Below are 26,191 nucleotides of genomic sequence, written 5' to 3'. Positions count from 1 at the left end.
GTGGTGGGGGGACCATTGCTGCACACAGGCAAGCCACATAAGGGCCAGGACGGAAGCCGCATTGTAGTAAAAGACCCTCCCTTGCTTCCCAGGTCACCCACAGCAGTGAGATATCTTCCAGGATAAACTCATCGTGTGGAAAATGTGAGGACAGTGTTCAGTATAGGGGCCCTCTGCAGCTGTTGGCTCTCCCCAAGGCACAGAACCCCAGAGGATGGTATGGCCCTGAAACAATCAGTGCCCCTTGCCCCTGTGGTTACTCACCATTTTGGGGCTTTTGTGGGTTATGTGCACTCGCTTTGGGACGGACACTTTCTGCTATTGTATGCACTGTGCTTGTCTTTAATTTCGGCCGAATCGTTGCTCTGTGTAGCGTGAACAATGCTGCCTCTGTTAAATGTTGCATTTTGCCTTTACAGATGCAACCTTGAGATCCCAGCCATCCTTGTTATCAACCGCCGAAAGGCTGTAAAGAATCAAGAAGCGGCCGCGAAGAAGCAAGGAGGACCTTCTGCATGAAGTCATGCAGTAGTCCCTTACTGAAAATCAAAAAGTACAGGAGTGGCGGGAGACTGAAAGGAGGCTCTGCCAGGAGAATGCGGATCGCTGGCAACAAACCACAGAGTGGCTCCTAAGCATTATGGGGCGCCAAGCGGACGCCATGCAGGTGCTCATAGCACTGCCGACGGAGCAGATCCATGCCCACCCCCCCTGCAGCCCTTGTCCCAAAACTCTTGCCCTTGTGCCCCCATGTCACCGCCAACCCACTTTCCCCAACATCTGGTTTCTTATCACCACCAGCTGCCTCCAACACCTGTAGCTTCACCACCCAGCCCTGCAAACTACGACTCTTAACCACTGCACTCAACCCCTATCACCATGCATTTTAGCCAGCCTGCAGTGCAGCACTCATTGCACGGCACTCCAGATAGGAAGGCTGAATATGATAACAGGACATATGCAAATCTGTGATTGTCCTGTTCCTCACCCCGCCCCCTTCCCTCCTCCCATATAGCACAGATGTGTCATGCCATGTGTGTTTCCCCAGCAGTTCTGTTTCTTTTCAATAAATGAATTTTTTCGCTTTGCAAACATTCTTTATTGCATTAAGTAAAAGATAGCGTAGGCCGGGAAAGCAACAGGCACTGCAAGTCAGTGCATCATATGTAGCAAACACAGGTGCTTGCTAGCATTGGAACCACTGCAATTCACTCCTGTGCAGGGCACCAAACATTACTAGTGGCTTTCAGCATTGAATTGCTCCCTCAAGGCATCCCTTATCCTTACAGCCCCGTGCTGAGCCCCTCTAATAGCCCTGGTCTCTGGCTCTTCAAATTCAGCCTCTGGGTGTTGAACCTCTGTGGTCCATGCCTGAGTGAAGCTTTCACCCTTCGCTTCACAAACGTTATGGAGGATACAGCACGCGGCTATAACTGTGGGGATGTTGTCATCGGCCAGGTCCAGCTTCCCGTACAGATAACGCCAGCGGCCCTTTAAACAGCCACAAGCACACTCCACCGTCATTCTGCACCGACTCAGCCTGTTGTTGAACTGCTCCTTGCTGCTGTCAAGGCTCCCTGTGTATGGTTTCATGAGCCATGGCATTAAAGGGGAGGTGGTGTCTCCAAGGATCACAGTGGGCATTTTGACTTCCTTTACAGTGATCTTCTGGTCTGGGAAGAAAGTCCACAAGTGCCTGGAGAACCATCGAGAAATACCCCTTCCGATTTATGTATTCAGTGGCTGGGTGGTCTGGTGCCAGAATTGGAATATGCGTGCCATCTATCGCCCTTCCGCAGTTTGGGAAACCCATTTGTGCAAAGCCAGCCACAATGTCATGCACGTTGCCCAGAGTCACGGTTCTTCTGAGCAGGATGTGATTAATGGCCCTGCACACTTGTATCAACATGATTCCAACAGTCGACTTTCCCACTCCGAACTGGTTAGCGACTGATCGGTAGCTGTCTGGAGTTGCCAGCGTCCAGATTGCAATAGCCACATGCTTGTCCACCGGCAGGGCAGCTCTCAATCTTGTGTCCTTGCACTGCAGGGTGGGGGCAAGCTCAGCACACAGTCCCATGAAAGTGGCTTTCCTCATCCAAAAATTCTGCAGCCACTGCTCGTCATCCCAGACTTGCATGACGATGTGATCCCACCATTCAGTGTTTGTTTTCCAAGCTCCAAAGCGGTGTTCCACTGTGGTGAGCATGTCCGTGAATGCTACAAGCAATCTCGTGTCGTATGCGTTATGCATGTTGACATCATCGTTGGACTCCTCACTGTCACTTTGTAGCTTAAGGAGTAGCTCAACTGCAATTCATGACGTGCTGGTGAGACCCATCAGCATATTCCTCACAAGTTCGGGATCTATTTCTGCAGACCGAAAGGGAAGACAGAGCGCGCAGTACAAAAACCATTGAAAGATGGTGCCAAATGCAGACTAAAGCACAGGGATTGCTGGGATATGAAGTGATGCATCACGGGGCATTGGGACAGGACCCAGGATGCCCCGCATCCCCACCTTCCCAAAAGCCACAGCTCCGGAATGGAAAGAGGTGCTCTGTTTGTAATGATGCCCTGTCTGAGTCATCTGTGGGGTTTGAACCAAGGATTCCTGGGTCTTAAACCACAAACCTCTAGTATTTGAGCTGAAGCACCCAGGACCACTCACTAAGATTTGGTCCGAATATCTAACCTCAAAGGTGATAGCAAGTTATATAAACTTCTGTGCTTGGTCTAGCCAGCAGAGAGAGACAAAGCCATTTGAAGCAGGTTATATTCTGCACAGGTGTAAATAACTGTACAATATGCAATACAATTGGAGAATCGGGCTCAGTGAATATTAATTTAAATTGAGCTTAGGTAGACCAACTCCATCAGTGGTGTGTGGATGCATATGAACGCATTTTGAAACAAACTTCTGTCTGTCTAATCACGGCATTTAATATTTGGAAGAACCCTTTTAGAACAACTCAGAACTAATTAGGAACAACTGTACTATAACAATATGATTGAGGGTTTTGTAATCAGATGGTGGCTCATGATGGAAGGGAAACTAAGTCTAATGAATGAAATAAATATCTGAAATGAAATCTGAAGAATCCCTTTTACTGAAGTACTGGCAGGAGGAGAGTAAAAGACTTTGCCATTCATGTAAATTCCCACCCCCAGTACAATTGTTTAATTCTCTTTCTCTCCCTGTCCCCCCTAAAAAGTATTAGATTATAACACTAACTTTGTTCTTTGGGGCAGTTAGCTCTGGGTATTGGATAGGGATTTGTCGCTCTGATGCTGTGTAAGAGAACCCAAATGATGATGACTGGTGAAATGAGTCTTGTTTTAGAGGTGTATTCTGCCCGCACCAAAGATGGAATCCTAAGAAGACCCTTTTTTTTTTTTTTTTTTTTTTTTAAAGGATTTAGGTTTCTGAAGCTGGCCTACATTGCTGCTTTTTCTCTATCTGTAGTATATGGAATGTCTTTATTGATAATTTACTTATCAGATTCTTCTCTCTCTTTTAAACTTAAGTGCTGTCTTGTAAAATGGTTGTTGATTTCTATGTATTTTATATCAATTTTACTGGGATTTTTTTTCAATGTCTGATCACAAGCTGAAGAATTAAACAGTAAACTAAGCATCTTGGAGATTACTGCATAGACCATATATCGTGTAAAATCTTTTGTTTCTTCATTTGGCACATTTAATATGTTGTTTCATTTCAACGCAAAAATAAACCACATGTGGTGACCTTAGCTACAAGCCGCTCCATTTCCCAGGCAGCTGCTGCTACATGCTGCCTATCTGACAGACGGGGCTAGGTCATGGTTACCACAGGACACCCTTATGGTCATAACCAAGTTGTAAATGTCACTAAGATTCTTTCTGAATGTCTATCACATGTGTATCACTGATTCTGAAGTAGATAAAATGAGCCAAAGATGCATTTGGGAGTTGGGACTCCCAGAAGATTACTTTTAAAGCAGAATAGCAGAAGGAGTTGTGACATGCATCCATAAGCAGTTGTAGTGATTTGACAGTTATTTAGCCCTCAGTTACTAGCCCTTTGGTTGAACTGACAGCACGCCTGCAAAGATAGTGAGGCCTGTTTCAGCCCCATTAATGTCGTCTTGAATGTGAGCCTGCAGTCTGGAAAATGATAAATGTTCAGTGATTGATGATTTTATAGTCCTAGGGGATTCTGGGTGGTTTCTGGTTGCTGTGAGCCTGAGCAATTTTCCCCCCTTACTTGGGCCTCTGCTTTAAGTTTGTGTAGCATTTAGTATGAGGAAATTTAAACAGATGAGTAGCCAGACACTTTTAAGTTAAGCAGGATTTTACTGAATATTGTGCAAAACTTTGATTATGAAGCAGGTGCAATTTTGAGGGCAAGGTCCCATTTAATACATTTTTGATTCAGTGTAATCCTTGAACCAGATATATCTATGACCAGTCTGGGGCTAACACCATTTTCCTAGTGAGGGCTCAATATTGTTAGAAAAAGATAAAAGCATTCTGACCTATGTGGAAGGAAATTGAATAATTGCCTTAATGGAACAATATGTGCAGTTTGAAACATTGAGGGGTTTGCTACATCCATTGCTTGTTCTCCTCATGGTTCTGGAGCAAATTATCAGATAAGCCACTATTTCCTGTTTACACATGAGTCATCTTTCCAAGCATATTAGGTTAGCTACACTAATATTAGAAAGGATGCAAATAATCTTTTATTTTGAATGCTTGTTTGCAAGACAGGTGGCAGAGCTGGGTTTCTCAGCTTAATCAGTTCTTGTAAACAAACCTGTTGTAGATGAGCAGTGGCATTTAGTGCTTGATAACACTAAAATGCCTATTAATCTGTAACCTTAATTTAGTCTTCAAAGGGGGAGCGGTATTTCCTCTTCTCATTCACAGGAATACATTTTCTCCTCATGCCAGACCTTATATCTTGTGCTTGAAGATGTGAACAGTAATCTTTAAACTCATGTCAATCATCGCTTCAACCTAACACTATACATTTCTGGAGAAGCTATAGTGCTCTACCTGCAAAAAGATTTGAATACTTCTATATTATTTAATTTTTGGAAACTTTATCCATGGAAACACAATTTATTAGGCTGAAAAATGATGCAGCTTCTTTTCAGATGGGAGGGGGAGAGAAGTCACACAGTATGAAATATGGGCAGAGTGTGTTTTCCACAAGATACTCAGACCTGAAAGCCAACTTTATGATGAATGACCATTGCAATGCTATACATTTAATTAGGAGAGTGTCATTACACTCAATTAGCAGGGCTGCCAAATAATCTGTTTAATGCTCTTGTCTTTTTTTCCTTAGGGTTTTGCAGACAGCCCTCATTATGGTGATCACTTGAATGACAGTCGATTAGAGTCCCATGAAGGATTGTCCCCGACACCTTTCATGAACTCGAATCTGATGGGTAAGTTGGAAATTCTTTGCGAGTAGCCCCTCAAAGCCTCTTTGGTCAGAAAGACACATTTTTCATCTCCTTGTCTAGGCCTGGCACATCAAGCATCTGGAAGTTACTGCATTTCTTGTGGCAACGGTGGTTTGCTATCTAAATCTTTCTTCATAGAACAAGTTGCACCAAAAATGTAGCTTTCTTAACACGGGGACATTATCCATGATTTTGGAAAGAGGCTGAACTGCCAGTATTTTAGATAGTTGACTAAGAAATCTATGGATAAACTATGATTTCTTACAGTCTGGAAGACAAAAGCACTTCTAAAGACTTGTTTTATTTTTTTTCTTAGTTTTTTGTTTTTTTCTGCTGCAAAGAAATTGAGTATTGTCACTCTTATGCACTTGTTGCAATATTTAGATGTCTGTTTCTAAGAACATAGAACACTGAATTGCATATTTATTGTAGGTTGTTCTCCAGTTAACACTTCATTGTTGTCCTCTTTGTTTGCACGTTCTCTTTTCAAATGTCAGTTTCTTTGGTGATATTTGCATTTGATATCCTAGCAAAATTGAGATTGTAACATACAGTACAGATTCCTTTCGATATGCAGTGATTTACATACATACAGTAACTCCAGCTGTTACTGTTTCTATGCTTGTGGTTCCTTCCCCCCCCCCCCATTTTTGAAACTGAAAACTATGTCAAAACTGCAAAGAAAGCGACACGTTATCAGTGTAGCTGTTAAACAAGTTGTTTTTCTTGCCTGGACACCACTATTGCTAGAACATTTTAATGTACTGATGGTTGTCTTTTCCCCCCTCTGAACTTGTGGCCTAAAAACATCAATTTCAAATATTTACTCTTCGGCAGAGCAATGTCTTGGGGCAAATGCTGTCTAGTTTGTGCCTTAAATTTAGAGATGGTTCTGTACGTTTTGCTTTGTATTTGTAAAGTTGACATTGTTTTACTTACGTATTTTGTTTCTTGTGTATGTGACCTATTTTGTGATGTCAGTATTGTCCTTTTAAGACACAGCCAGGGTAATCTAAGTGGATTAACTAAATCCAAATCCTGGTGGTCTGCAATTTCTTTTGGAAATCTTTCTACTTTGCTCTATCTTTGTTTACTACTTTAATCGTCTGCAAAGTGTAGCCGCAGACAAAGTCTGATACCAGCATGCACCTATTGCTAAAAGCAGTTATCCTTTTAAATCTTACTTATGAATCTCAGAATATAATAGTGTGGTTTTAAAATAACTGTGTATATATGAAAATATGTAGTCCATATCACTAGATCAGTAGTGTTATATTTGAAGATCAGTGAAATCAGTAAAGTTTGCAGCTTGCTATTAATGTGCTAGAGGACAAAGATTTTTCTCTTATTGTTTCATATAAATCTTTTGCCTCAGGCTGAAAAGAGACAAATATTTAAATGTATTTATGGCTTGAGCAAAACACCAATCAAGGGTACATATGGCTTCCAAGTCCCATGTTTTCCTGCTTTTGTGTCCTTTCTTTTTGCTAAATTATTATATATAGCAGAACTAGATTTTGATTTGTAGTACAAAAGAGGGACAGACTTCATATCCTCATGTTTTGTTTTGAATCACTCATTTCCTAAACTATGTAGAATTTTAAATAAGTGCAGAAATTATTGGCCTTCCTGTGTCATCCTAGCTTTTCAGTTTTACTTAAGATGACTAGATGATTCTATTAAACATAATGGAATTATATCATTAGTACAGATTTGAGAAGAAGCCTCCATTGAGATTGCTTTGGAGGGGGAATTAAATGAATCGTAAGAGGTATGCATATCAATCGCTTGCTTGTAACAGCTGGGGACTAAAATATTTTGTAATGCATTACAGCTAATGCTTCTCATTGGTTTTGCCTCCATTAGAGCTACTGTCTTTAATTTCTGTCTGTCCATAGAACACATTCTAAAGCTCATCTGCATGAAAGTATATCCCAGAGCCATAAAATAATGTTTAAAAATATGCCAGCAGGATTGTCTGTTTTGCAAAAATTCACAGAAAACAATTTACATTCACTTTGTTTGCATTGCAAAGATAAAAAGGTGCAACTCTGTGCACCATGCCTCTTCAGTGTGATTTTTAACTAACAAAGACTAAAGTATTCCTGGGGGAATTCTGCACCACAATATTATAAATTCTGCGCACAATATTTTCGATTTCTGTGAAATTCGGCACATTTTATTTTCAAAATAACACTATATAATCACAACAGTTTTAATTATTTTTGGTCATTTATTTCAAAATACCTGTCAGCAAGTATGTCTGTAACAATACAGACAACAAAAAAGATTCAGAATTTTTTTTGACAAATAGATTCCTTAGTAGGCATATTAATACAGAACTCTGAATAATAATTCATTTAGACTACAATACAGAACCATATTTCCCATACATCCCAGAAGCAGTGTAAAAGCTGGGGGGAGTCAAGGATGTTGGAGGAGCTGAGGGAGAGGGAAATAATTGCTGGGAAGGACCAATTATTGTAGGGTTGTTGGGTTTGGGTGGGAAAGTATGGAACAAGCTTTTTTGGTGGAGGGTGTGGGTTGGGATTGTTAGGGAATTTCCCCTATGCAGACCCTGGCTGACCCCTAGCCTCTCCCATTCAGTCAGGCACGTGTCCCTACACCCCCACTCAGACACCCCCTTCCCCCATCCTCATGTGACCCTGCACCCCCTTCCCCCATCCCCATGTGTGTCTGTGCTCCCACTCAGCCACCCCGTCCCCATGTATGTCTGTGCCCCCACTCAGCCATCCCCCTGTAGCTCTGAACTCCCTCCCCCTCCCATATGGCCCTGCACCTCTCTCCCCCCTGTGGTCCTGCACCTCCACTCCCATTCAGTACGTGCCCCAGTCTGTCCTCCTCCACTAGCCCTTCTGAGCCCCTGTCTGACCCCCCAGCAGCCCCATGCTGTCTGTCTCCCCATAGCCCCTGTATCCTGATCTAGCCAGAAAGGCGGCATGAAGAAGGCAGGCTCTTTCTCTTCCCTAGCTGGTTGGAGCGGCTGCTATGTTCAAGCGCCACAATGCCCTCTGGTGGACAAAAGCTGGAACTGCAGATGTTGTTTTCTGCTTGGAGTTCCATTGCCACAGCACCCTCTCGTGGGCAAAAGGTGGAACTGCAGCAACTTTTCAGCAGAAGTTATTTTTCTGCACAAAAAATTAAAAATATGCATGGCTCATTAATTATGCTTGCACGCAGTGGGGCAGAATTCTCCCAGGAATACTAAAGAGATGTTGAACACTAGAAGGAAATGAAAAGGTTACGTGAAAAGGATTTCACTACTCAATACTGGTATCTGAATTGTTGGGCTTCTTTATCTCTTACCTTGAATAAAAATGAAAAATGAGAGCTTTTAACTAAAGTTACAGTTCTTAGACTGTGATGGTAGATTGACTAAATAGGAAACAATAGGTTGTTCTTGGTTAGGAGAATCTCCCAAATTGCAGAGCCATTCTACTCACAAAAGCCAATCCATTTTGTGAGATACTGTAGTTAGCAGTTGCACATGTAAAGATATGCATTTATAGCATAGGGCAAAGTTATTCTAAAAGGTTGCAGTTTGGACATTTTCATGATTTTGGGAGGAAAGGAAGAGCTGCACTGAGAATGTGATCTTGACATGCTTGTTTGAAAGATTTGACTAGATTAAAGGGGATTGTACTCTGCGATCTATGCTTCAAAATGGGTATCTATTACAACATAGTAATATGACTGAAATAGTTAAAACTAGTAGAAAGAGCAAAATCATATTTCACCATTGCTGTCAACACTTAAAAGCACCATTAAAAAGAAAGAATTGTATGTCAAGGGGATGTTGTTGTTTTGTATATTACATTCACCCATAAGCTTATTTGCCTGGAGAGACAGAGGATTATAAAGTACCACTGTCTTTCATGATGGAGCTCTCAAACACTTTAATGATCTTGTACATTGCAAAAGAGAGAAATTTTGTCTAACAAGAGTTTATAATGATTCAATAATGAACAATTTGCCACAGAAAGATGCATTTCCATATTCATTTAGATATTCTGAAGTGTTTTGGAGAGGAAATAAAGCTATTATGTTGGATAAGTTAGTGTTCCTCACTAATGAATTCCAGAATTATCCTGTTCCGATTTGTCAGTGTGAAAAAGAGGCCATTCATTGTATTTCACGTGAAACCAGTGAATCCTCTTGGCACCTCTGTAGGCCATTAGTATCATATAGATTTGTATGCTACAAAATCACACTAAAATATACGGGCCATAATGTAGCACCATTTAGAGCTAATCTTTGCTTATTCAACATTTAATGTTTTAATTACTTTACATTCTAGAAAAATATTCACAAGAAAGTTAGTTCTTTTCCCAGTTGTGTGAAAAAGAACCTTGTTAAACTGACCTCTGCTTGCACCGACATGCGAATTTTAACAGTATGCATGAAGGTCCACCCCTCTTCTATGTCTGCCTTTTCTGCCTCTCCTACCGGGGAAAAAGGATGAAGGCCATTGATGTCCTCTATCCTGTGTTGATTTGCACTGTTCCTAACTCCAGTCAATTACATGGGGTTGCACATTGTAAGCATCATCACAGAATTTGGCCATATGTATTCAATGGAGATGTGGGAGGCTGAACAGCAAATCACCCAGATGACATCAGTGGTTTGCAGTAGAGAGGGATGGGTTATCCTTTCAGGTTGGGTACCGTGCACTCAAACATTGCATTCTTGCCCTCTGGGCATTTCCCTAAAGTTTTGGTGGTGATGATGAAAGTTAAAGTAGAAGAAATACAGAGTTATCCCATCTGGACAATTTGTTGGTTGGGGTGAAGTATGGAATTCCATGTGTTTTGGGCTAACAGAGTTCTCAGATACCTAGCTGTCCATGGGAATTTAGTCAATTGAGAGCAATGCCTATTGGACCTTATGCACCATTTCTACATGTGGGAATGGTACTATGCAAAGCTTATAAAGGAGTTTCTTTCCCCAGATGTTTCTGGTGCTCTTGATCTCATCTTGTACCCTCACTGGCATGAGCAGGATTGAACTGTTGGGGTTATGTGCTTCCTGTTTCATTTTGTGGGACCTGTTGACAGGGTACCTTAGGCTTTTGCATATGAGCACCTGCTCCTGCTGAATCAGTGACCCAGTCTCTCCTCCTTGCAAACTAGACTCTTGGTTCTTGTTAGGTACATTCATATCTCTATATGAGTAATCTTGAGAGATGGGTGTGGAGAAGGAAACAATTATCCCCCCCTCCCCCCGCTTACATGTGGAGGTGATAGGGAGGGAAAAGCCTGCTAAGTTGAGGAGTTATAAAAGGATGCTGAGACTTAAGATCAAAATAACTTAATTGTTTCCAGTAGCACCCACAAAGTGTTAGGTGCTGTACAAACACAAAGGTCAGCATTGTCTGAATAGATAAATCTAGATGGAAAAGATGTATTGAATTAGTGAACTGTACTCCTGTCAGAACAGACGACAGTCCCATGTGGAGGAAATTTCTGATATTAATCTGATACTAGAATATTTAGGCAGTGTGGAATTTACTGAAGAATATAATGTATTTTGTGATTAAATGTCAACAGTGACCATCTTTGAAGAGAGACTGAAATACATACAAGAGAACTAAAAACAGCATCACCTACAGGGGAGGAGAGAATGGTATATTTGGATTTGTTGCAGTGCAGCTTCCTTCACTGCTGAATCATTGCAGTTGTATTGCTCAAGAATGTATCATTAGGGATGGCAGAATTACTAGGGTTTAAAGGATGAATGGCATACCCCTTGGTTTTCAGGTATTTACTGTTGCCTACCTTTTTGGCATGGGGAGAGAAAGTTACTGTCCAGCTGCTTTGGTTCTAACTCTGAATGTGTTCATTAAACACACTGAATAGCAAGATATAGATGGTGCAATCTCCAAGACTTAGTGAAGCCAATTACCATGAAGTTTTAGAAGGTGCAGTCAACTTATCTACAGATGGCACTACGTCACAGATTTAAATGGGTGATCAGCAGACAGTGGATTTTGGTTTTATTCTGAATTTTTTAAAAAGTCATTTAGCTATCTTCATGGACTTCTGATTGCATCATTCTACAGGCTTATGTGCATGGTAGTGTTGGCACCATTCTTGGTTGCTTTATGCTTCTGCTGCCAATGTGTTCTTTCAAAACTGTGAAACTAGTGTACCTAATTTTTATTGTAAATCTGTGCTTTGGCTTACAAAGATTTAAGCACTTCAGCAGCCTAGGAAGAATAATGTGTGTTTCAAAAAGGAGCTTTGGGGTGATTTGGAACCAAATATGGCAAGTAGTTAAAATATCTCTAACCTTGTCTTCTTTGGTAGCATTCCAGCAAGAGCATTATTTTTGAGCAGGTGATGTAAGCTTTTTTAAGCTTACTTTTAGTAAAAGTTCTTTTTAGTAAAAGTCATGGTAGCTACGTTAGTAGTGGGAAAACTTTTTAAATTAAAAGCAGAAATTAAGAGTTGAATGACCATAGGCAGGTCAAATCTAGAGTTCTTACACAGTGCTACTTCATGAAAAGCACACTGAAGTCAGTGGAAACTTTGCCTGCATAAGTCCTAAGAGCTGCAGGATTTGGGCCTGATACTGCAAACTGTTGTGCACCTGAGTAATTTTTGGGAAGTCAGTGAAATTGTTCATGTGAGTAGTCTTTTCTCACAGTAACGATTTGTACGACTGAACCCTTAAATGCTTTAGTATGAAGAAAATTGGTTAAAGTGTACTTTTAAAATAGGAATGTAAAATACTAAATGGTTAACCGGTTAGTCTTACTGGTTAACCGACCCTAACCGTTAACCCCCAGCCCTGGGCCGGCTGGCTGGAGCAGCCCCAGTGGCCCCAGCCCATCTCCCTTTAGTCGGTTAACCAATTAAATGATTAATAATAATAAATAATTTTAATTGTATAAATGGTTAACTTTTTAAATGGATATTTACATCCCTATTTTAAAATAAGACATCTAGATGAGCATTAATGACAGGAACAAACCAGCAGGGCTTCTTCTCAGTAAAATAGCACCTCTCCAATCTGGAGAGGGGTGACAGAACAGTGGATAAAGATGAATATGACTTAGGACTTTAAAAAAGCCATGAGCAAAGTCCCTCACTAGAGGCCATTAGAGAAATTAAATGGTTCTGTGGAGAGAAATGGAGTTCAACCACGTATTAGAAATTGGGTGGAGACAGAACAAGAGAAGTAATAAATGGGCAGTTCTCAAGATGGCAGAATGTTAACAGTGTGGTGACCGAAGATTCCATGCTAAGTCTGCGCTATAGGGATTCAAAAAGGGGGTGAATAATGAGGTGACAAAATTTGGAGATGTCCCAAATTGATTTAGATTCTTCTGAAGTTCCTCACTGTCATCTCTAGTTTTGATTAACCTAATAAAGCCATGTTAAATGGACAGCATGATATGTGATATTCAGTAACGTAATGCACATTAGAAAGATTAATTTGCAGTCTACACTGATGTTACTGGGCTACAGGTTAGCTATATCAACTCAGGAAAAAGACCTGGGTATCCTTGCAGGCAACTCAGTGAAAACTTCTAATCAGTGTGCAGTGACCAAAGAAATAAAAGGGGGGATGGGACAGAAAATATTGGGATGGAAAAAAAATCCCTGAAAATATTTATAATGCCATTTATGTAAACTGATTGTACCCCCTATCCTATTCCACCCCTTCTTAACTTACAAGAATAAGGAAATATTTAGTAAAATTGAAGGGCAACAAATTTCAAACTGTAGTAGGTAATTTAACTCAATGTGTAATTAACTTATGGAACTTATTTCCTCCTGTTATTACGAAGGCCAAGAGATTGGCAGACTTCAAAATAACATCCACATTTACAGAAGATGATTATAATAATTAAAAAAAAAGTATGCCCTCATGCTTCATGGCACAAGCCAACTACTAGTCTATCAGGTTAGGAGAAAACGTCCTCTGTTGACAGGTTATTCCCTAACTACAGGGTTTCTTGCACCTTATTTTTACGCAGCTGGCATTAATCACTGTCAGAGAGAATTTACTGGTCTGATCTGCAATGGCTGTTCCTATGTGAAAAGTAAACTGCCCTAACTATGGAATGGTTTTTAAGTAGGAACCTATTTATTTCCATGACCTCTGCATCTTGGTTCTAGGTATGCATTTTAGGCTTTCTGGTGCCCCAGATTTTTATGAAACTAAGAAATTGTTATGTCAAATTTATAATCTCTTACTGAAACTTGGGTACTGATTCATCCTTCTCCAAATCTAAAATAAACATTGCCAACATTTTTGTAATTTTAATCCATACTGAGCTATTTTTAGTCATGATTCAGTGTTTTTAAAAAGTACTAGTCTTTGTGTTCAAATTTATATATGTTTGAGATTGAAACATTATTTTAGCTAAAACTTGTTTTTCTTGAAAAATGTTTATTTTCCTATGGTATAATGACTTTGTATGTACCATTGTGTTATATTGCTTGTTTAACGATTCTACAGAGGAACAAAAAATTGCCAATTCCTAATTCCATTTTTGAGGTACCTTGATGTTCATAATAGAAAAAAGGAATTGAATTCTAAGCTGTTTCAGGCTTAAAAGAAATCAAGGTGTTTGTTAGTTTCCAGATATTTTACATTTTACTTGTTTCTGCACCCTAATCTAAAGACCTTTTTTTTAAAACAATTATGTGGCTTACTTTTTTTTAATTTCCAATTTTTTAAATGTTTGGGAATATCTTAAAGAAACAAAAAAATTTCAAGGTTCTAGATCTTAAAAAAAATGTTTTTAAGAAGAAGATTGTAATGATTCATAATTGAGGAGACCTCAGATTTGACCATCCTATTTATTGCTAAATCAAAGCAGTCTGTCTGAAGGATTTGAGAGCTGATCTGATATACCATATCTGTTGATACTGTTAGATTTCTTCCCAGGTATTATATTAAATGAATGCTGCTCACACCAAAGTGTTGCTCTCATCTGTTTTTCATTTTCCTTTCATGAAAGCTAATGGGTTTCAGGGAAATTAAATTACACAGTCATTTAGTGACAGTGCTAAGTGCAGGGCATTCTTACCCTTGGGTTTTTGTACACAAAAGCATGTATTAAGCTTAGTTTTCCCTTTTCCCTAGTTACAGTAATATTTCAATCAAATATATTTTCTGGTCTCTTTCTGAATACAGTAGTACCTGGGGGCTTTCTACAAATATAGTAGAGAATTTATATTCTCTACTCAATCCTCTGGTATTGTCATTTGTAGCAGGTGCCCATCCTCCTACTCCCCCTTTTGCGATTTTTTTGCCTCCTCCTAGTTAGCAGCTGTGGCAATGGAAGTACTGTATCAGTGATTGTCATCAGGTGGTGATCAGGTGTGGAATCTGTTTTGTAGAACTTGCAGGTCACAGGTGTTTGTCATACTGATCTTTGTCTGTGGTACAGCTGCTCATAGCAGCCCTTACACTAAGATAGCTTGCTGCCCTCAGCAGTTTAAGGACACTACATTTACATTTTAAAGAGGTGTGGGAGTGAGTAGGTACTGAATATGCAGTTGTTGTAGCTGTGTTGGTCCCAGGATATTCGAGAGGCAAGGTGGGTGAGGTATTATCTTTTATTGGACCAACCTCTGTTCGTGACCTGAAGAAGAGCTCTATCCTAGCTTAAAAACTTGTCTTTCTCATCATCGGAAGTTAGTCCAGTAAAATGTATTACCTCACGCATCTTGTCTCTAGGTGCTGAATAGGGTTGGTTTGTTTGTTTGTTTGTTTGTTTTTTGTTTTTTTGTTCCCCATGGAATATGCAGATGTGCGGAAGGGGCTTGGAATGTTTTAAAATAATTATTCTTAATGACTCTACTTGGCATAGTACAATTATATTAAGGTTTATTTGTTACTTACAATCTATATATTAATGTTGGGAGTACACCTTGAAGTGTTTTTGTACAAATGCAGTGGATTTGAGGATTGTGAAACAAAGCTGAGCAGTCTCTTCACAAAATATGATTCCCTTGCATTGTAGCCCAGTTTTATAGAATGGCATAAGAACCTGACCCTGCAGCCACTTTCTCACTTGTGCCACGGAAGTCAGTATTTGTGCCAACTAAAATGTTTTAATGGGAGCATGGAAGTGAATCATAAGTCTCCACTTCAAAATAAATCCCCAAGCAAACTGTATGGTGAAATGGTGTACCATGACAAAAAGAGCTTATGAGATCTCCTTGTAAGTCATTCATGATGCCTCAGTACTTCAACAGCCTTTTAAAAACATCTCTCCTAGCAAGATTAGAGTTGTTCCAATCCATTGTGGAATTCTGAACCCTGGCAATCTGAGGGAAGTAATTTTATTGTATATTAATCAGAGAAAAGAATTTGTATAGGAACCTTTGTTAATAATGTTGGAGCCTCTTATACTAAATATTTTGAATTGCCAATCTGCGAATTTAAATGTGTAAAGCTTTATATAAAGCATAACATGAGGAGGATAATAATTCTGATAAATCTGGTTTGGAGTAAAAAGATCCATTTCATTTTTGGTTGTAATTAAGGTTAATGTAGTCTGGTCTGCTCCAGGTAAATTGTGTGTCAGTAGTAACATAACTCCATCAACCCTAAAAGGGGGAATAAATAGTACTTGGATGAAATTTTAAATCTTGCATTTCCTCTTTGTTACAACATGTCAGTTTAACTGGCTGTAGGGTATTTTTATCTGTTATGAGGCTCATCAGTGCATGAAATGCTGAAAGGGTATTTCTCTCCTGTGGCTCCTGCCATCTCTGGGCACTTGTAGATGTGTTCCAGTGCATGGGATCAGCTGGGTGAAGCTGTAATATTTTAAATTTCAGTCTGTCTGAAGGCGCCATGCTCCTTCCTAGCGAGAAGGAAGGAGAGGATAATTTTTTTTGATTGATACTGGTGATGTAACTACCCCATGAGGCAGGTGCCTAGAGATCTACATAATAATAACTATTATCCTTCCAAATAGAAAAATATGTAAAGCTTACTAGTGATTCAAAGATAATTTCATAATTCTTTTTTATATCTTGCCTTTTTTTTTCAATAAAGATTTTTGGCTTTCATTACAGATACATAAAATTCATTTACTTTTCAGTCTTTATTTCATTCAGTTTTTTTCATTTTCTATGCATGTTATTGCAGCCTGTCAAATTCCAGCTGTCTAATATTTGTGTTTTAGCCTACGGGCTTGTGGTACATGTAAATTTAGTGAGCAGCAAGTTAGGGTGTGAGTTTACAGTGCACTAATTACTCTGCACTAACTCCCTATGTGGACAGTGCGTACTAAGAATTCCTTTGTGTGCTTTATCCTACTACACTTCAAAGTATTCTAAGCTAAACTGCCTGAGGGTTCTTTTAGCACTCCGTAAGAATGTCCACACAGGGAGTTAGTGCAGAATAGCCATTGCACTATAAATTTACACCCAAGCTTGCTGTGCACTAGTTTCCAATGTAGAAAAGCAATTAGATATTTTACTACTGCCACCTTTTGCCATTGGTTAATGTATGATGATATAAGAACTGAAACTAAAATCTTGTAAATTTTTAGTTTTGTTTTGCCAAAGGAATGCTGTTTATGCCTTATGAAATAGTACAGTAACAATTTGTCTTAATATGATTAGGGTTTTCAGCACTTCATTTGTAGACTCAGTTTAACTAAGTGAGCCATGAACGTTTGCTGCCGGCTGAAATCGGACATACATTTTCTAAAACTGGGCATACGAATTCCTGAGGTAAGGGAATAAAACACATGCTGGCCAATTGTGAAAGTCTGAAATAAATACTGTCAATTAAAAAACCCCCCAAATCCAAACCTTGTGAAGATCTCTTCCAGTCGTCCACTGTCATCTCTCCTTATGTCTTTTAGAGCTCCTGCAGTGGGGCTGTTTGCATGAATGAAGACTGTAGGATTGGCCCCTCAGAATTATAAGCTTCTCGGAGTGTGGACCCTGTGTTCTTAATTGTCCCACAGTGGCATATACAGCAATCATGATATATAAAAATACTTCCACTTTGTTTAATGTTGTGGATTAATGCTCATGGGATACCAGGGGGAAATTACTAATTATCAAAAGAAAAAATATTAAAATGTTTTGAGACTGCTGCATGCAAAGCATGTATTTTTAAAACTAAAGCATCATAATTTTTAATGCCTGCTTAATGCTGTAATTGACTATATTGAAAGGTAATGGGGTCAGAGGTCAGTGATCCACACAGCAGGGAAAATTTGTATTAAAATACTCAACACCCCACATTTTAAATAATCTCTAACTCATAGAAGTCTAACACAAATATTAAGCTTCTCTAGCCTTTCATGTTACTCTATTCAGTTAAACTCACACAACAGGTCATGGTCTCCCACAGTATTCTTGTCAGCAAGTTAAAGAAGTATGGGCTGGATGAATGCACTATAAGGTGGGTTGAAAGTTGGCTATATTGTCAGGCTCAACGGGTAGTGATCAATGGCTCCATGTCTAGTTGGCAGCCGGTATCAAGTGGAGTGCCCCAAGGGTCGGTCCTGGGGCCGGTTTTGTTCAATATCTTCATAAATGATCTGGAGGATGGTGTGGATTGCACTCTCAGCAAATTTGCGGATGATACTAAACTAGGAGGAGTGGTAGATACGGTGGCAGGTAGAGATAGGATACAGAGGGACCTAGACAAATTGGAGGATTGGGCCAAAAGAAATCTGATGAGGTTCAACAAGGATAAGTGCAGGGTCCTGCACTTAGGACGGAAGAATCCAATGCACCGCTACAGACTAGGGACCGAATGGCTAGGGAGCAGTTCTGCGGAAAAGGACCTGGGGTGACAGTGGACGAGAAGCTGGATATGAGTCAACAGTGTGCCCTTGTTGCCAAGAAGGCCAATGGCATTTTGGGATCTATAAGTAGGGGCATAGCCAGCAGATCGAGGGACGTGATCATTCCCCTCTATTCGACATTGGTGAGGCCTCATCTGGAGTACTGTGTCCAGTTTTGGGCCCCACGCTACAAGAAGGATGTGGATAAATTGGAGAGAGTCCAGCGAAGGGCAACAAAAATGATTTGGGGTCTGGAACACATGACTTATGAGGAGAGGCTGAGGGAACTGGGATTGTTTAGTCTGCAGAAGAGAAGAATGAGGGGGGATTTGATAGCTGCTTTCAACTACCTGAGAGGTGGTTCCAAAGAGGATGGTTCTAGACTATTCTCAGTGGTAGAAGATGACAGGACAAGGAGTAATGGTCTCAAGTTGCAGTGGGGGAGGTTTAGTTTGCATATTAGGAAAAACTTTTTCACTATGAGGGTGGTGAAACACTGGAATGCGTTACCTAGGGAGGTGGTAGAATCTCCTTCCTTAGAAGTTTTTAAGGTCAGGCTTGACAAAGCTCTGTCTGGGATGATTTAATTGGGGATTGGTCCTGCTTTGAGCAGGGGGTTGGACTAGATGACCTCCTGAGGTCCCTTCCAACCCTGATATTCTATGATTCTAACAGTAAACAAGGATCTCGCCATATGCTAGTTAAGGATAATATTAGGTTTTACAATCACCTTTTAAGGGTGACTTTTACAGTGTGAGCTCCTCTTCTGTCATGTCACTCTCTGATATTCATTTATCAGGTATGAGGCCTAAGATACCCTACCAAGATTATAAAATCCAGACAGCATACCACTTTGTTTTGAAAAACAGGAGCCCTGTTCCCTTTTTAAATATTAGAGAAGAGCTCTGAGAAGCTCTTCCGAAGAGATACTTTAGGTCACGCTTTCATAGTTTTGTTCTTATCCCTCTTCTTCCTCCCCCATCTCCAAAAAAATATTTTTTCTGTGTGAAGGTAAGTTATTAAATAACCGCACTGGCAGAAATTTGGTCATTTTGTATTAAATTTGATTGAAATTAGTTTTATTTTGATATTTTTTGCTATGTTAAAGGTTGAAAGGGCAAGAAAACTGATATTTTTGGGTCTGCTGACCTTGATGTCTTTAAGGGAAGTAGTGACGGTTAAAGGTGAAGTGCAGAGTTAAGGGAAAAACAATTAATTGATGGTGGGGTGGAGGAGGAGCATTCATCATAGAAAGAAATTAATATAATACAGTCCATAGTTCGTTCTTTAACTGCGTAGGAAGATGCTGTGTTTAGGGTTAGATTAGGAACCAGGGAGAACTACAGAGACTGGTCTCTGTCTATTATCCTCAATAAAGAATCCCCTTTATATTTATCACAAGTAAGTCTTCCCTCTTTATTTATTTGGAGGGACTGTACAGTTAACAAACCTGTTCAAAATCATGCTTGCATCTACTGGCTTGCTAAGAATATCCCAGATTCAGTGCATTTTTCCTTGACAATGTTGATACTAACGGACTCATTGCAACCCGTAGTATCTGGTGTTTCAGAATGATTCCTCCTGGGATATGTTTGTAAACCAGGAAGTTCAAGAGAATTTAGCTCAGGGTGCTGGACAGGAGGGTTTTTCTTTTTTTTTAACGCATCTCTTTTCGGAGAGCGTCCCCTGCCTCGGTTAGTGGTGGGGAGTCTGTACGCTGATCTGGGTAACTGAAGTTTGAGTGGAGATGGGCACAAACCAGAACTTTGGATTCAGATGTTGAAAAATTGGTTTTTGAATTTTGTAGCTCAGGATCTCCCTAACTTTAATCTTACCTTTGCAGATTATACTTAATAAATATACTATCATAAATAGCTTTTACTCTGTGGATTACAGAATAGATGACTACTCCTCAGAACCACAGTTCTGAACAATGAAGTTCCTTTCAATGTTGGCTATCTTCATTGTTACATTGTATTCAAAAAGGGGCACACACAGGCTTATGTCCAGAATAGAGCAGTGGTATTTGGAACTGTTTGATTTAGCAGCGAAAGACAGAATATCTCATCGACATAGACAGCAATTATATGAATTCAGAGAAATTTGGATCCCTTTACATGATGTGTTTTGGGTAAAGAAGGCAGAGGGAGCTCAAATAATGCCAGCTTCTGTTCCACCTGATATTGTTGCTTTTTCCCTTTTTTGACTATTTGTATATTTTGTTACCCCGCCCTAACATGTTATAACTGCGTCGTATTGTCTGATTTTGAATTGTGTGGTCTTGCAGCTTTGACAAGTTATAGAGTTGTATAATTGCATAATTGTATTGGATATCATGTGAAATGTTCCGTATTTGGTAACACACGCAAACAGTAAGTTGTTTACAGTTTGGATTTTTTATTGTTTGTTCTTCCGGAAAAGTAATAAAAAAATAATCCCCAAAAGGGACAGGAAAAGAGCATGGAAAAAAGTTATTTTTGAAGGTGGCTGAATGCCTGGAAGCCAGCAGTTGTATGCACGGTTTTTAATTTCAGAGAGTTTAACATTTTCATTTATTAATGTTATTTATTTAACATTTTCATTTATTTATTCATTTAATTTCAGAGAGTTTAACATTTTCATATTCATTTATTGTTTGTTTGTTTGCTGTAGTACCCAGATACACTAGGCAGGATCAAGGCCCTGTTAGGTTAGGTAATGTACAAACACAAAGGTGAATGCAGTCCCTGTGCCAAAAAAACTTACGATCTAAGAAGATAAATAGTGGTTGAAGGACTGAGGAGATAGAAACAAATATATGTAGTCTATACATATATAATAATGCTATTTCTTGGTACTGTAATTACATAAATGTTGACTCTTCCTAGTGGCCCTGCAGCCTCTAGCCATTGTACATTGACTGATTTCTTGCTGGTGTGGCCGAAGTGGGTCTTGGAGATTTGGAGGAGTAGAAGATATTGGCTAAACAGACCAGTTCAGAGAGAGTCTTCAGTTCATAAGGGTTGCATGAAGGAAAGTGCAAAGAAATCCTTGGAAGAATCAGACTGGTGGGAGTAGAGGCTGACTTCATCAGTGGAGAGGAGCAGTAGAAAGAACAGACTGAGACAGGTGGCCTGGTAAGGAGTGGCAGAATTGTGAAGGACCTTGAAGATTAGGGCAAGAAGCTTGAACTTGATCGTGTTTAAAAATGTCTCAAAGTTATGTATGCCCTATTTGTTAAAATTTCTGCAACCTTACCATTAAAAGAATTTTGTGCATGCATGAGATAAAAATCTAAAAGTTGCATTTGAGAGATGTACCAAAATCGGTTTTGATTTATACTGTTAGAATGTAATTGACTGTTAAACTCACAGAAGAGTGCTTACTCTGTTGAGCAGAATAATATCTTTTAGAAGAGCTTTTGTTTTTAGATATTCTCCACATTATGAATTCAATGGAAATATCTCTGTGGATGTTAGACAATAAATAAATATAAACAAATGCAAGTTGAGTGTCCATTAGAATACACACTATGTTAGAGTGTGAGGAACATCAAATATTCACAGTAATTGAATAGGCACCTGGATTAGAGAATGTGGCATTCTTCCTTCAGTTGTGAATAATTTTAATTGTATATTTCATTGTGTTGTCAGTCAGATAGAAGCCAAACATAAGTTAATGCATGTATAGCAGTGGTGGTTAGATGACTTTGGGATCTTTGCTTAGCATCTGGCAAGGAAGCAAGAGGGTGAATCAAGAAGGACCACTGTTGAATTTTGGAGTTGGGATAGGATTCAGGCTTGAAAGCTCTACTTTAGAGTCTAGCTTTCCCCTAGGATCTTACTATGGTAGCCTACAGTTGGCTGTCACAAATTCTTTACCCTATAATTGTTCAAAATTTCTTATCCTGTACTTAGATTGTAAATTCTTTGGAGTAGAGACTTTCTCTGTTATGTATTTTTACAGTATCTAGTACAATGGGGCCCTGATACATGAATGATGCTTGTAGGAGCTACTGCAAAATAAATATAAGACATCTTAGTACTTCTCTCTCTGATTTTCGTGGACACTGAAAAGGGGATCTACCACAAGCTTCAAGAGTAATTTTTGACTGTTTATTGCTGTTCTAAACCTCAGTACTGAACTCTAAGGTCATCAGTAAGTATTTTAGTACATGGCTGATTTCAGTCATAAGTGAGAATTTTATTGTGTGTATGTGTGTGTATATCTATAGATATATAGAGATAGCTAGATAGATATAGTTGCATTTTCTCACTTACATTTATTTATAAGGTTTATATATCTGTAAAAGTCCTGTAAAACAAGTGTTGCCTTTTATAGTTTTAAATAGGATCAAATTATGTATTCAGAAAGGTAATTTCAAAACCCAGTAAAATCAGTGGACATTCATATGCTTCTTAGAGGGCAGTGTTGTTTTTTTTTTTAAATACAAATGTGTGTATTCAGTCAACTAGCATGCTTGTGACTTTAGAAATCAACCAAGACAGCTACCGAATGTCTCTTTCTATCAGTCCTTACCTGCAAGTTCGGTGCTTTTAAGCTTTGGAGAAGATTTTATTCATGGACACACACTTTTTTGTTTGCTTTTATAAAAAGTGCAATTGACATACCAGATTTTAAATAAATATAGGGTCACTGACGTCAGAACCAAAGCACTTAATTTACGAAGGAGAATTCAGCAACATTTTACATTTCTGCCTAGGAAAGTCAACACTGTTAGCGAAAATGGTAGCTCAGTAAAATGAGGGCAAGATATAAAACCTTAAATGAGAGAATCACAAGTGAGACATTATTTTCCTCTATAGCCAGGAATTCTGTGGTGATAAGATCTAGTAACGTATCTTACAATATAACAATATTTTAATTTTCATCTCCTGTGACTGACTTTTCAAGCTTAAGATAAATGTGGTCTCTATTATGTTTTGAATATTGCTTTATAAACAGCAGACAGTAAAGCACACGTGCCAATTACTTACCGACATCTGCATTTGTATTGCAATTCCACATGCTTACTTTTGATCTTTCCAAGTGCACTTTGAGATCAACAGTTCATATAATTGCTGTAAATGCTTAATTTAGGATGCATTGCTACATTGTTTTGTTCAGAATACTAGTCTGATTTTTAGATCAGTTGGGTATATTTAAATAAAGCATGATGACTTGCCTTTGTGGCTACTGGCTATATTTCCTGAGGTTTTATGCATGGATGACAATTTATAAATAGTACATATTAATTTTTGGCACTTACAGCAGAAATAAACTATATTATCTTGTACCTTTGTTTGTCTGCTATTTGGCATTCTCCTGTATGTACATTAGTAAATAATGGATAGTAAAAATACTCAAAGTATTTTTAACACTTCAACTATTAGACTACAACTATATCTTTAGAGCTACATCTTTTGAAAAAGAAATGGTAGAATACAGTTTTGCAGTTTTGCAGTCCCAGAAAAAATGAAGTGTCTATAAAGCTGTGTTTTGTGCCCATTACCTTCATTGTTTTGGTGGAAAGGAAGGGGATCACTGCAGCGTTATTTCTCAATTTAGAAAAATCTCCATAGTGGCCCAGAGTATAACATGAGATGAACAGTAGTTTAATTTCCATTATATTTTTTTTAAAGATAATAGCGTTAAATAGTTGCAGAATCCCAGTCAGAGTAAAACCACTATAAGTATTTTTATTAATTTATATCATTGGCACTCTAGTAGGGTTATAGAATACTAAAAGGAATATGATTTGCAGAAGGAGTAATAGCCCATCTGACTTTCTTAAATTTTATGTTTTATGTGAGACATGTTTACATTTTAAGTGTACAGTATGTATACCTGCAGTACTACTTGCTTTTAATATATATACTTGGAAATGTATAGAGAAATGTTTGACTCATTTTGTGTCATCTACATAGAGCATATTTTGGAGCATGGAGGTCTTATTTTTGTATTCAATACAATAATCAGTTTTAATTGACTCTCTATTATTGAAAATGTGTTGCTTGGAACAGGACACATTTTGGCAGTATGAAGAAGGCAAGCTTCATTGCTGATTATTACTTCTCCCTGTGTCCATTGTGTTCTTTCTAGGCACAGACACAGTTTGGTCCCCTGGTACAGATATACAGTAAATGTCAATAAAAACCTTTGTAAATGTTAAATAAAATAGCAAATTAAAGGGCGGTGATTTATTAGGAAAAATTTTGTCTGATCAAATTAACTCTCATTTCCGTTAACCTGTGTTTTTAAAGTGTCAATGACAGTTCTCTTGATGTTCAATTTTAATGTAGCTGTTGCAATAGAAGGTTGAACACTCAGTTGCCCTCCTCCGTCCATTGCCTTGATGGGCAATTTTTGATATGAGTTTTTTCTCAATTTTGTGCTTCTGCATAATAATTCTGTGACATCAGTCAATTGATTATCCTCTTAACTAATTGCCATAACCATCAGTAGGTGAAAATAATGTTAACCTTAATTTACACAGAAACTGCCAGCAGAAGCATCCAGCCCTCAAATCTATGGATTACAATTTTATCATAGATTTTTACTTGGTAGTTTAACGTGTATTTCTGTCCCTCAGATCCACCTATCTGGACCAATGGACTGTTACCATTCAGCAGTTCCATCAGGAATGCAGGCAATTGCACTTTGGGATTTTCATGCCTCTACTTGGTTTCCTTTTTTTCCTCAGGTTTTTTTTTTTTTTTTTTTTACGGTTGTAGATAAGTCCCATGTCACATTGCAGTGGAGATGTTTCCCCATGTAAGGCTTTTAGAACCTGTTGCTTTATCTTAGATATCCAATATGAGGAGAAATTAAGTTTTAAGTACTATTGATAAATTGTATAGTCAATTGCTTGACCACACTTTAGTTCATTATGAAATACACTCGAGAGACCAAATAGCCAATGTTGGTCAGGTTTGTTAACATAGTACAGGAAAAAGGTTCTGTACGATACCAGTCTCCAAAAAGCAACGTTGTGCAGCAATGTTACATTCACTTTATGCAGATGTTGGCTCCAAACATTTCAGCTTTTATTTATTTATTCAGTATTATTTATATGAAGATTTACAAGTTATGCATCTCTTTACAGATCATTAAAATCCAACCATCGGCTTGTCCCAGTTCCCTAACTTGTTCTGTTCCTTCCTTATATTTGTGTGGACTAGCATTCCAGGTACTCATCTGTGAAGGTACTTCCCGAGCTTGTACTAAGACACAGGATGAATGTATCTTGATTTTGAAAAGTTTCCTGTCTACTTATGCCAAACGCTTACTTCAGCAAATGCAAGGCGCTATGTGATCCTTAGCATAAGGGAACAGAATTATGGTATAGGTCAGTTTAGGCTAAATCACTGTCAGGATATTTACTGGTGCTTAATGCATACTTATTTATGGTGCAGAGAATACATATTATTAATATATATTATGTTATATGCTAGCTAGCATATATTAGTCAACAGTATGAGTCAGGCTTGCCTGGTCCTTCCTCTTCCTCCCACTTCCTAGATTCCACCACTTCCTATGCAAATGATGATGAAGTGCTAAGTGGGATTTGGACAGACAGAACCAAAATGTGCTAGGTGCTTTTCAGTCACATGCTCTGAAGACAAGGTTCCACATGCCAGTGGCAGCATGGGGATCATTGTTATTGTGGGGGAAGCATTGTTACATATTAAAGTTGTGAAGATCAAGGCTATGTGGTTATTTTAGTCTCTGAAGAAAATTAGAAACAAGTTCGTAAAATGAGTCCTAGTAATAGGACGTTTGTCTTTTTTTTTTTTTAATAAAGAGTTAAAGATTGTGATGAATGGACAATGGAATTGTAACTGCCAATCTTGAAAACACAGTTCAAAGGCTAAAAGCACATTTTCCTGGTGGGCCACTTCAGTACAAAAGCTGTCTAGCTAGGTTACCATTTGTTAATGCTAAGGGAATGCAAACCAAA

The 26,191-nt window shown here is 38.8% G+C and overlaps 1 protein-coding gene across 10 annotated transcripts in view; it reads left to right on the top strand.

Annotated features, from left to right (window-relative positions):
* TCF12 (transcription factor 12) overlaps positions 1 to 26,191 on the top strand; it is a 288,403-nt gene that overhangs the window by 119,616 nt on the left and 142,596 nt on the right. For all 10 annotated transcript variants that reach the window (XM_048865834.2, XM_048865832.2, XM_048865833.2 and 7 more), the window contains one exon: positions 5,336 to 5,438. In XM_048865834.2, the coding sequence (XP_048721791.1) occupies positions 5,336 to 5,438 (103 nt within the window). The remainder of the gene's footprint in view (positions 1 to 5,335; positions 5,439 to 26,191) is intronic.

The sequence above is a fragment of the Caretta caretta genome, chromosome 10, assembly GCF_965140235.1.
Source record: "Caretta caretta isolate rCarCar2 chromosome 10, rCarCar1.hap1, whole genome shotgun sequence".
Classification (NCBI taxonomy): domain Eukaryota; kingdom Metazoa; phylum Chordata; order Testudines; family Cheloniidae; genus Caretta; species Caretta caretta.
This window is presented reverse-complemented; position numbering and strand designations above follow the sequence as displayed.